This window comes from Aquarana catesbeiana, linkage group LG01 (genome assembly GCF_042186555.1).
Source record: "Aquarana catesbeiana isolate 2022-GZ linkage group LG01, ASM4218655v1, whole genome shotgun sequence".
Classification (NCBI taxonomy): Eukaryota; Metazoa; Chordata; class Amphibia; order Anura; family Ranidae; genus Aquarana; species Aquarana catesbeiana.
In genome coordinates, this window is record NC_133324.1 from 976,977,768 (window position 1) to 976,990,715 (window position 12,948).

The 12,948-nt window shown below is 46.0% G+C and overlaps 1 protein-coding gene across 5 annotated transcripts in view; it reads left to right on the plus strand.

Moving 5' to 3' along the window:
* The window catches only part of LOC141123432 (cytosolic phospholipase A2 gamma-like), a 211,903-nt gene that overhangs the window by 172,448 nt on the left and 26,507 nt on the right, over window positions 1-12,948 (plus strand). For all 5 annotated transcript variants that reach the window (XM_073612054.1, XM_073612056.1, XM_073612057.1 and 2 more), the window contains one exon: window positions 7,251-7,408. In XM_073612054.1, the coding sequence (XP_073468155.1) occupies window positions 7,251-7,408 (158 nt within the window). The remainder of the gene's footprint in view (window positions 1-7,250; window positions 7,409-12,948) is intronic.

A 12,948-nucleotide genomic window follows, 5' to 3' on the forward strand; every position in this document is an offset into this window, starting at 1 on the left:
TGTACGGGGCATAAGAAGCATTGGAAGGCTAACAACAGTTATAAACAAGACCATTGTGCTACAGTATATGCTGGGTGTCCAGTGTGCTCCTTGATTTACTAAAACTGGAGCATGAAAAATCTGGTGCAGCTGTGCATGGTAGCCAATCAGCTTCTAACTGATTGTTCAATTACGCTTTGACTAAAAAACATGGAAGCTGATTGGTTTCTATGCACAGCTGCACTAGCTTTAGTAAATCAACCCCAAAGCGTTTGGTATGAATTTTGGGGGAATCCACACATTTTGTTTTTAAATTTTTGCTCTAGGATGTGCTACGGCAAAAGTGACATTTACAAAGAAAAAAAAATAATACAGTTTTAATTTCTGGCAAAAGCACACAGACCCCTCCAAATGTCTGCCAAAATACACAGCAGACCCTTGGAGGGTTCTATGGGCTATTTTATTTTTTTAATAAGCTGTCAATGAAATGTCATTTGCCAGCATCTTTAAACCCTTTATTACTTTGTAAATGTCAGAACTGCTGCAGCACTTTCTGTACATCTCAGACATGCCCCTTCATAGGCAGGATTAGGACACACCCCAGGAATGTTACAATGTATTTAAAGGAATTGGGCATTTTTTTATGTTCAGTGTTATGCATTTAAAAAAATTACTTTTCCTGTCCAAATGGAATTCTTTAAAAATGTTATTTGCATTATACAGTATCTCACAAAAGTTAGTACACCCCTCACATTTTTGTAAATATTTTCTTCTATCTTTTCATGTGACAACACTGAAGAAATGACACTTTGCTACAATGTAAAGTAGTGAGTGTACAGCTTGTATAACAGTGTAAATTTGCTGTCCCCTCAAAATAACTCAACACAGCCATTAATGTCTAAACCGCTGGCAACAAAAGTGAGTACACCCCTAAGTGAAAATGTCTGAGATGGGCCCAAAGTGTCAATATTTTGTGTGGCCACCATTATTTTCCAGCACTGCCTTAACCCTCTTGGGCATGGAGATCACCAGAGCTTCACAGGTTGTCACTGGAGTCCTCTTCCACTCCTCCATGACGACATCACGGAGCTGGTGGATGTTAGAGATCTTGCGCTCCTCCACCTTCCATTTGAGGATGTCCCACAGATGCTCAATAGGGTTTAGGTCTGGAGACATGCTTGGCCAGTCCATCACCTTTACCCTCAGCTTCTTTAGCAAGGCAGTGGTCATCTTGGAGGTGTGTTTGGGGTCGTTATGTTGGACTACTGCCCTGCGGCCCAGTCTCCGAAGGGAGGGGATCATGAACTGCTTCAGTATGTCACAGTACATGTTGGCATTCATAGTTCCCTCAATGAACTGTAGCTCCCCAGTGCCGGCAGCACTCATGCAGCCCCAGACCATGACACTCCCACCACCATGCTTGACTGTAGGCAAGACACACTTGTCTTTGTACTCCTCACCTGGTTGTCACCACACACGCTTGACACCATCTGAACCCAATACGTTTATCTTGGTCTCATCAGACCACAGGACATGGTTCCAGTAATCCATGTCCCTAGTCTGCTTGTCTTTTGCAGGCTTTCTTGTGCATCATCTTTAGAAGAGGCTTCCTTCTGGGATGACAGCCATGCAGACCAATTTGATGCGGCGTATGGTCTGAGCACTGACAGGCTGACCCCCCACCCCTACAACCTCTGCAGCAATGCTGGCAGCACTCATATGTCTATTTCCCAAAGACAACCTCTGGATGTGACGCTGAGCATGTGCACTCAATCTCTTTGGTCGACCATGGTAGGTCTGTTCTGAGTGGAATCTGTCCTTTTAAACCACTGTATTGTCTTGGTCGCCGTGCTCCAGCTCAGTTTCAGGGTCTTGGCAATCTTCTTATAGCCTAGGCCATCTTTATGTAGAGCAAGAATTCTTTTTTTCAGATGCTCAAGGGAGTTCTTTGCCATGAGGTGCCATGTATAACTTCCAGTGACCAGTATGAGAGAGTGAGAGTGATAACACCAAATTTAACACACCTGCTCCCCATTCACACCTGAGACCTTGTAACAATAATGAATCACATGACACCGGGGAGGGAAAATGGCTAATTGGGCCCAATTTGGAGATTTTCACTTAGGGGTGTACTCACTTTTTTTTACAATTTACACTGTTATACAAGCTGTACACTCACTACTTTACATTGTAGCAAAGTGTCATTTCTTCAGTGTTGTCACATGAAAAGATGGAATAAAATATTTACAAAAATGTGAGGGGTGTACTCACTTTTGTGAGATACTGTACATGTTCCCCAGGGCAGTTCCCACCCCTGTGCAATATTTTTACACCCCCCTTGCCTATTAGCCAAGAAAATGGGTATTTTTAATTTGACATATTTGGCTCCCATTCATTTTAATGGGGTTTGGGTTCGGCTACTGAACTAATTTCAAGTTTGCTGAACAACGCTTGAACCAGACCCAGGAAAGTTTGGCTAATTATTAATGGGCATCTCCTTAGGCCTATTTACAGACAGTTTTCGTCTATATGCATGCACTCTAGCAACTCCTGCATATAGTAAAGTCCATAAAGACATGGATGAGCCAGTTTGGGGTGGAGGACTTTGACTGGCTTGTACAGAGTCCTGACCTCAACCCGATAGAACAGAGCGGAATTAGAGCGGAGACTGCGAACCAGGCCTTCTTGTCCAACATCAGTGCCTGACCTCACAAATGCACTTCTGGAAGAATGGTCAAACATTCCCATAGATACACTCCTAAACCTTGTGGTCAGCCTTCCCAGAAGAGTTGGAGCTGTTATAGGTGCAAAGGGTTGGCCAACTCAATATTGAACCCTACGGACGAAGACTGGGGTGTCATTAAAGTTCATGTGCGTGTAAAGGCAGGTGTCCCAATACTTTTGGTAATATAGTGTATGCATATACAGTATATTCTTCTCATACAGCACCCATGGGAATTTTTTGAATACAATTATGTAAACATTAATTTTTGGATGCTATTTTTCCATTTCTACATATTTATATACAGTATATTTTTATATACACTGTATCTGTTTTTGTGTACCCTTTTACCTTTTGAACAGCCCTGAGGAAGGGGGAGTTCTTGTTCCCCTGAAATGTGTTGGCTTTATTTTATTGTTCTTTCCCTAAATAAAACATCTTTCCAAACCCACATCTACTGGACATTGGGCGCTCTTTTACATCCACCTTTCTTGAACACATGCAGAATCGACCAGTATGCCGTACCCTGAGACAGCAGCCCAGGTCCTGATAGGGCCCACCGCCTTCTTTTAAGCTGGGCACTAATCTCTGGAAGAAAATTCTTCCTACCTGCACACACTTATACCTATGTAAAAGCAGTGACTGATCGAGTCAGTCCAGCGCAATCTCAACCCCCAAAGAGCAACTTAGCAGGGCCTGGCATACAGTGGGAGTCGGCAAAGAACTAGATGAAGTTGGGGCGGGGCGGGGTGGGAGCTGCCAAAGTTACATTTTCCTAATAACAAGCTGGTGGTTGGTTGCTCGGACCACCTAGCAACCAATCACCAGCTTGTTAAAAGGGAAAAGTTAACTTTGGCAGCTTCTGCTCCTCTCTCCAGTTCTGTGCTCGGCTGTAAGGCCACCATAAACACTATTCGATTTTCTGCACATTTTTTCTTCAGATTTACCAAAACCCTATAATATGAGGTCAAACCTTAAAGGCCCATACACATAATCTGACTTTCCGATGGGAAATGTTGGATGTCAAGCTGTTGGCGGAAAATCCGACCGTTTGTACTATCCATTGGACAATTGTTGTCAGATTTTCCGTGGACAAATGTCGGATGGCAGGCTTTCAAATTTTCTGCGGACAAATGTGTGTTGTCGAATTTTCTGAGCGTTTGTACACAAGTCTGTCGGACAAAAGTCCAAAGTACAAACACGCATGCTCGGAAGCAAGGATGAGCCGGAAGCGGCCGGTCTTGTAAACTAGCATTCGTAATGGAGAATTAACATTCGTGACGCAGCAAATTATGAAATCTGGAAATGCAGCGCACAATTCTCTTCTTCTTTAATGGGATAATAATGAAGCTGCTTTGCTGGTGATACTGATGGAGTTATTGCAAACTAATTTTCAAAGGCTTTTTTTTCTAGTGATATCAAGAATAATATTATTATGCTTTTTTTTATTATTTGTGCAAGTTACCACAACACCATTATCCCATAAGTTTTAAGATCAAATATACAACTATGTTGGTATCCCTGGTCAATTGTACATTGTATTTTTTTAAATGTAACTGCCTACTCCCAAACTGTCATTTACAGTGACAGTAAAACACATATCCAAGTATTATTCTCCACAATTTTTTTTTATTGTGCATTAAAAAAAGAAAACCAATAAAATTAGACATGATATCTGCCAATAGAACTTAACCAAAAAGTGCATTCTATGCATCCAAAAATATAGAAAATATAACAAATTAAATCATTATTATTCAACTAAAAAAATAATGTCAAAGCAATAACTCCAAGGCCACTAATAAATAACATGTTATCTCCTCCGATTCCGCATCATATCTGGTTGACGAACGGCCGTTCAGAAATGAACTGAAAAGCACGAAATGAAAAGCGCAAAATGAAAAACGCGAATCAACACTCACCAAACTTCTAAAGCCCAGCGCTCAGGATATATTAAAAGCAAATTGCAACGGTCATAAAGCAATACAATGAAGTAGTTTAATAAACCAATAATAAATGTGAACTGACAGTAATAACTACTGGATAATAAAACCACAATGTAGAAAACTGTTGCAGAAAACACCACAGTAACACAATAATAAAAAATAATAAAAAAAAAACCACAGTGACACAATATTAAAAAGTTAAATGGTATAGCATAAGTTTCAACATGTAGAAGGCACTTGCAGTAACGGACAGTCAGCCTTTGACCAACAGGAGACCAGCACGGGAGATCCATCCAGAAAAATCCCCAACAGAAACAATGGGTGAAATGGTGGAAGCGGAACACAGTACTTACAACAGAAAGCAATGGGTGGAATGATGGGAGCAGAAAGAAGTGGAGAGGAGAACACTCACAACTACCCCGTGGGTTGGGGGGTCTGGCACCGTGCAGGGGAGCTCGCCGGCTCTAGCAAGCTGTGGGATGACTGTGGCATCAACTGAGCCAAAGCTCCGCCATGAGGAGAACAGCCTGGCTGGAGCTCCGTGGCGATGGATGATGACGTCAGCACAGGGAAACAAACCCGTCTCCAGATGGTGTCTCCACAGGGGTAAAAAAATCCTCAATGGGAAATGGTGACACTGCCCAAAGACCAATGCTGGACCTGAGAGGCTAGTCAGGGGGGAATAATAGTGCCGGCAGGCTGATGGAGCTCACATCTGCCTAAACGGCCTGGGGCTCCTCAGAAAAACATAAAGTCAATAAAAATCAGTAAAAATCAATGAAAAAGATGGAGCAAACAAAGAGACTGATCGGAAGTCACCAGACCAGGGGGGAATGGTGGGGATGATGTTGCTGAAGAAACCGCTGCTAGCTGGTGAGGAAGCTTCACAGGGATAATGGACAGATGGATGGATGGATCAATGCTCACTGTGACAAGGCTCTGGCTGGGTCCACTGTCCTGGGGTTGCCTTGACGACGCGTTTCGCACACCATTTCCCATTGAGGATTTTTTTACCCCTGTGGAGACACCATCTGGAGACTCAGCGGTTTGTTTCCATCCACTGACATCCCGGCGGCTCCCCTGTGCTGACGTCATCATCCATCGCTACGGAGCTTCAGCCAGGCTGTTCTCCTCATGGCGGAGCTTTGGCTCAGTTGATGCCACAGTCATCCCACAGCTTGCTGGAGCCGGCGAGCTCCCCTGCACGGTGCCAGACCCCCCAACCCACAGCGTAGTTGTGAGTGTTCTCCTCTCCACTTCTTTCCGCTCCCATCATTCCACCCATTGCTTTCTGTTGTAAGTACTGTGTTCCGCTTCCACCATTTCACCCATTGTTTCTGTTGGGAATTTTTCTGGATAGATCTCCCGTGCTGGTCTCCTGTTAGTCAAAGGCTGACTGTCCGTTACTGCAAGTGCCTTCTACATGTTGAAACTTATGCTATACCATTTAACTTTTTTAATATTGTGTCACTGTGGGTTTTTTTTTTATTATTTTTTATTATTGTGTTACTGTGGTGTTTTCTGCAACAGTTTTCTACATTGTGGTTTTATTATCCAGTAGTTATTACTGTCAGTTCACATTTATTATTGGTTTATTAAACTACTTCATTGTATTGATTTATGACCGTTGCAGTTTGCTTTTAATATATCCTGAGCGCTGGGCTTTATTTGTTTTTCTCTGTTTGGATCTGTATCTACCAGCTACGGTTGGTCCAGCTGCACGGGTGGTCCTTTTGTCCCCCCTCCACTCTTTTGTATAGGTTATGTTATATGTATACTAAATGTCTTAGTACATGGCATGGTAAATATACAAGTCATACACCATATGTCCTGTTTAGAGCTCTCCAGGTAGTCTACCATTGGCGCTGGGTTATTGTTGAGTTTTTTTACTCACCAAACTTCTACTAACACAAAATTAGCAGAAGGAGCCCAAAGGGTGGCGCTAAAGAGCTGAAAAACCACGTAGTACGTCACTACGTTCGTAATTGCTGGCCAACAATTGTGTGGCCGTGTGTATGCAAGACAAGTTTGGGCCAACGCCCTTCGGACAAAATTCCACGGTTTTGTTGGCCAACAAACCGATCGTATGTAAGCGGCATAAGAGTTTCAATTTGTATGCAATCAGGCTGGCCCTTGCACTACATGGTTTTGTTAAATCTGAAGACAAAAATCTGCAGAAAATCTAAAAGTGTGTATAGGGCCTTATAGTCTCTCTGCATCCTAAATCAGTGAAAGTGTCATTCATTGGTTTTATTTGTTTTAATGCTTTTTTTTTATATAACATTATAATATTTACTGAACAAGGCAGCAATGATATGAATCATATTTTATCCTTATTTTATTTATCACAGTCAGATCAATGAAATAGGCTTTATGTTAATATTGTTAAAAGTGTTGTTGTTAATATATATTTTTGTAACCTAATTCTGCATAAAACATTTGACGGTGTCATTTCATGAGATAATTTACGAGGGTGTAATTAGGGGCGGGGCAAGGTAGGGGTTGGGTGGGGCAACTGATGGCGAGTAACTCCTAAGCCCAGGCTAATACCTCAGGACTTGAAATTTTGAGCCCCAATATTATTATTATTTTTATTTATTTCCTAGATAAAATCCCAGAAGACTGCGACCTCTTTCAGAAAAAGTACATCCATCTGATCGATGCCGGTTTGGAAATTAATACTCCGTACCCCTTAGTGTTACATCCTCACCGCAAAGTGGATCTGATTATGTCTTTTGACTTCAGTCAAGATGGTCCATTCGAGGTAACCACATTTTATGGTCATTCAATGCAACTCACCAACAGCAGATATAAAACTGATTGAAAACACAAGTGATGAAATAATTATGGATAAGGAGCTGAGCTGCCCTGGGTTCAGTTCAAGTGTTGTTCTGCAAACTTCAAATAAGTTTAGACGCCGAACCCTAACCCCACTGAAATCAATGGGAGCCAAAACTGTCATATTAAAAATGCCCATTGATGGAGGGGTCAATAATTAGCATAAGGGAGGGGGGTACTGCCCTGGGGAACATGTGTCAATGTAGGAGAGGACTGACCATTCAGGCACTCAAGTACTCTGATGGACTGCAGATAGGTACTTGGGTACTCTGATGGGCTGGTGACAGATAATCAGGTATTCTAATGAGCTTACAGCCAGGTACTCTGGTACCCTGATGGGCTTACAGCCAGGTACTCTGGTACTCTGATGGGCTGGTAACAGGTATTCTGATGGGCTGGTAACAGGTACACGGGTACTCTGATGAGCTGGTGACAGATACTCAGGTACTCTGATGGGCTGGTGACAGATACTCGGGTACTCTGATGAGCTGGTGACAGATACTCGGGTACTCTGATGAGCTGGTGACAGATACTTGGGTACTCTGATGAGCTGGTGACAGGTACTCGGGTACTCTGATGGGCTTGTGACAGATACTCGGGTACTCTGATGAGCTGGTAACAGGTACTTGGGTACTCTGATGAGCTGGTGACAGATAATCAGGTATTCTGATGACCTTACAGACAGGTACTCTGGTACTCTGATGGGCTTACAGACAGGTACTTTGATGCGCTGGGAACAGGTACTCTGGGACTCTGATGGGCTGGTGACAGATACTCGGGTACTCTGATGGGCTAGTGAGTGACAAATACTCAGGTACTCTGATGGGTTGGTGACAGATACTCAGGTTCTCTAATGGGCTGTGACAGATACTCGGGTATTCTGATGGGCTGGTGACAGGTACTCGGGTACTCTGATGGGCTGGTGACAGGTACTCGGGCACTCTGATGGGCTGGTGACAGGTACTCGGGTACTCTGATGGCCTGGTGACAGGTACTCGGGTACTCTGATGGGCTAGTGAGTGACAAATACTCAGGTACTCTGATGGGTTGGTGACAGATACTCAGGTTCTCTAATGGGCTGGTGACAGGTACTCGGGTATTCTGATGGGCTGGTGACAGGTACTCGGGTACTCTGATGGGCTGGTGACAGGTACTCGGGCACTCTGATGGGCTGGTGACAGGTACTCGGGTACTCTGATGGCCTGGTGACAGGTACTCGGGTACTCTGATGTACTGGTGACAGATAATCAGGTATTCTGATGAGCTTACAGACAGGTACTCTGGTACTCTGATGGGCTTACAGCCAGGTACTCTGATGGGCTGGTAACAGATACTTGGGTATTCTGATGAGCTTTTAAATGGTTACTCTGAAGGACTGATAGACAGGTCCTGTTTATTTTTGTGGCAATCAGGGCACAGAACTGTAATACTGCAACTCGCTGTTTCCAGATCTCCTCCTCGCACACTGAGGAGGAGAATCTGGCAACGGCGAGTTACAGCCGTTTGTTGACATTTGCGACCGGCTGTGATTGGACACAGCCAGTCACGTGGTAAAGAGCCAATTTCATTGGCTCTTTACCCTGAACAGAGATCGGCTATGCCTGAGGGACAAGGCCTCATCCCCTATTGCCTCCGGGGGTACGCACGAGTGGTGAAAATGAGAACACATGTGACTGGCTGTGATTGGACACAGCCGGCCACATGGTAAAGAGAGCTACTCTGGTACTCTGATGGGCTTTCAGACCGATACTCTGATGGGCTGGTAACAGTTACTTGGGTACTTTGATGGGCTGGTGACAGATACTCGGGTACTCTGATGGGCTGGTGACAGATACTCGGGTACTCTGATGGGCTGGTGTCAGATACTCGGGTACTCTGATGAGCTTTTGACAGGTACTCGGGTACTCTGATGGGTTGGTAACAGGTACTTGGGTGCTCTGATGGGTGGTGACAGATACTCGGGTATTCTGATGGGCTGGTAACAGGTATTCAGGTACTCTGATGGGCTGGTGACAGGTACTCGGGTATTTTGATGGGCTGGTGACAGGTACTCAGGTACTCTGATGGGCTGGTGACAGGTACTCGGGTATTCTGATGGGCTGGTGACAGGTACTCTGGTACTCTGATGGGCTTACAGCCAGGTTCTCTGGTACTCTGATGGGCTTACAGCCAGGTACTCTGATGGGCTGTTAACAGATACTCGGGTATACTGATGGGCTTTTAAATGGGTACTCTGAAGGGCTTATAGACAGTTCCTATTTATTTTTGGGGCAATCAGGGCACAGGTACTCGGGTGCTCTGATGGGTGGTAACAGATACTTGGGTGCTCTGATGGGCTGGAGACAGTTACTCGGGTACTCTGATGGGCTGGTGATAGATACTCGGGTACTCTGATGGGCTGGTAACAGGTATTCAGGTACTCTGATGGGCTGGTGAAAAGTACTCGGGTATTCTGATGGGCTGGTGGCAGGTACTCAGGTACTCTGATGGGCTGGTGACAGGTACTCGGGTATTCTGATGGGCTGGTAACAGGTATTGAGGTACTCAGATGGGCTGGTGACAGGTACTCGGGTATTCTGATGGGCTGGTGATAAATACTTGGGTACTCTGATGGGCTGGTGACAGGTACTGGAGTACTCTGATGGGCTAAAAAGAGAGGTACTCAGATGGGCTGGTAACAGGTACTCGGGTACTATGATGAGCTGGTGACAGGTACTCGAGTAATCTGATGAGCTGGTGACAGGTACTCAAGTACTCTGATGCGCTGGTGACAGGGACTCGGGTATTCTGATGGGCTGGTGATAGATACTCGGGTACTCTGATGGGCTGGTGACAGGTACTGGAGTTCTCTGATGGACTTACAGAGAGGTACTCTGGTACTCTGATGGACTTACAGACAGGTACTCTGATGGGCTGGTGACAGGTACTGGAGTACTCGGATGGACTTACAGAGAGGTACTCTGGTGCTCTGATGGACTTACAGACAGGTACTCTGATGGGCTGGTAACAGGTACTCGACTACTCTGATGGGCTGGTAACAGGTACTCGAGTACACTGATGAGCTTGTGACAGGTACTCGAGTACACTGACGAGCTGGTGACAGGTACTCGAGTACTCTGATGGGCTGGTAACAGGTACTTGGGTGCTCTGATGGGTGGTGACAGATACTTGGGTATTCTGATGGGCTGGTAACAGGTATTCAGGTACTCTGATGGGCTGGTGACAGATACTCGGGTATTCTGATGGGCTAGTGACAGGTACTCAGGTACTCAGATGAGCTGGTGACAGTTACTCGGGTACTCTGATGGTCTGGTGATAGATACTCGGGTACTCTCATGGGCTGGTGACAGGTACTGGAGTACTCTGATGGGCTTACAGAGAGGTACTCTGGTACTCTGATGGGCTGGTGACAAATACTCGGGTACTCTGATGAGCTGGTGACAGGTACTCGGGTACTCTGATGGGCTGGTGACAGATACTCAGGTACTCTGATGAGCTGGTGACAAGTACTCGGGTACTCTGATGGGCTGGTGACAGATACTCGGGTACTCTGATGAGCTGGGGACAGATACTCGGGTACTCTGATGGGCTGGTGACAGATGCTTGGGTACTCTGATGGGCTGGTGACAGGTACTCGGGTACTCTAATGGGCTGGTGACAGGTACTCAGGTATTCTGATGAGCTGGTGACAGGTACTCGGGTACACTGATGCACTGGTGACAGATACTCAGGTACTCTGATGGGCTGGTGACAGGTACTCAGCTACTCTGATGAGCTGGTGACAGGTACTCGGGTACTCTGATGGGCTGGTGACAGGTACTCGTGTACTCTGTTGAGCTGGTGACAGCCACTCGGGTACTCTGATGAGCTGGTCACAGGTACTTAATTACTCTGATGGGCTGGTGACAGGTACTCAGGTACTCTGATGAGCTGGTGACAGGAACTCAGGTACTCTGATGGGCTGGTGACTGGAACTCGGGTACTCTCATGGGCTGGTGACAGGTACTCGGGTGCTCTGATGTGTGGTAACAGGTACTCGGGTATTCTGATGGGCTGGTAACAGGTACTTGGGTACTCTGATGGGCTTACAGCCAGGTACTCTGGTACTCTGATGGGCTTACAGACAGGTACTTTGATGGGCTGGTAACAGGTACTCGGGTACTCTGATGGGCTGTTAACAGGTACTCGGGTACTCTGATGGGCTGGTGACAGGTACTCGGGTTATCTGATGGGCTGGTGACAGGTACTCAGGTACTCTGATGGGCTTGTGACAGGTACTCGGGTATTCTGATGGGCTGGTAACAGGTATTCAGGTACTCTGATGGGCTGGTGACAGGTACTCGGGTATTCTGATGGGCTGGTGATAAATACTCAGGTACTCTGATGGACTGGTGACAGGTACTGGAGTACTCTGATGGGCTTACAGTGAGGTACTCTGGTACTCTGATGGGCTTACAGAGAGGTACTCTGATGGGCTGGTGACAGGTACTCGGGTACTCTGATGGCCTGGTGACAGGTACTCGGGTACTCTGATGTACTGGTGACAGATAATCAGGTATTCTGATGAGCTTACAGACAGGTACTCTGGTACTCTGATGGGCTTACAGCCAGGTACTCTGATGGGCTGGTAACAGATACTCGGGTATTCTGATGAGCTTTTAAATGGGTACTCTGAAGGGCTGATAGACAGGTCCTGTTTATTTTTGTGGCAATCAGGGCACAGCACTGTAATACTGCAACTCGCTGTTTCCAGATCTCCTCCTCGCACACTGAGGAGGAGAATCTGGCAACGGCGAGTTACAGCCGTTTGTTGACATTTGCGACCGGCTGTGATTGGACACAGCCAGTCACGTGGTAAAGAGCCAATTTCATTGGCTCTTTACCCTGAACAGGGATCGGCTATGCCTGAGGGACAAGGCCTCATCCCCTATTGCCTCCGGGGGTGCGCACGAGTGGTGAAAATGAGAACACATGTGACTAGCTGTGATTGGACACAGCCGGTCACATGGGAAAGAGAGCTACTCTGGTACTCTGATGGGCTTTCAGACCGATACTCTGATGGGCTGGTAACAGTTACTTGGGTACTTTGATGGGCTGGTGACAGATACTCGGGTACTCTGATGGGCTGGTGACAGATACTCGGGTACTCTGATGGGCTGGTGTCAGATACTCGGGTACTCTGATGAGCTTTTGACAGGTACTCGGGTACTCTGATGGGTTGGTAACAGGTACTTGGGTGCTCTGATGGGTGGTGACAGATACTCGGGTATTCTGATGGGCTGGTAACAGGTATTCAGGTACTCTGATGGGCTGGTGACAGGTACTCGGGTATTTTGATGGGCTGGTGACAGGTACTCAGGTACTCTGATGGGCTGGTGACAGGTACTCGGGTATTCTGATGGGCTGGTGACAGGTACTCTGGTACTCTGATGGGCTTACAGCCAGGTACTCTGGTACTCTGATGGG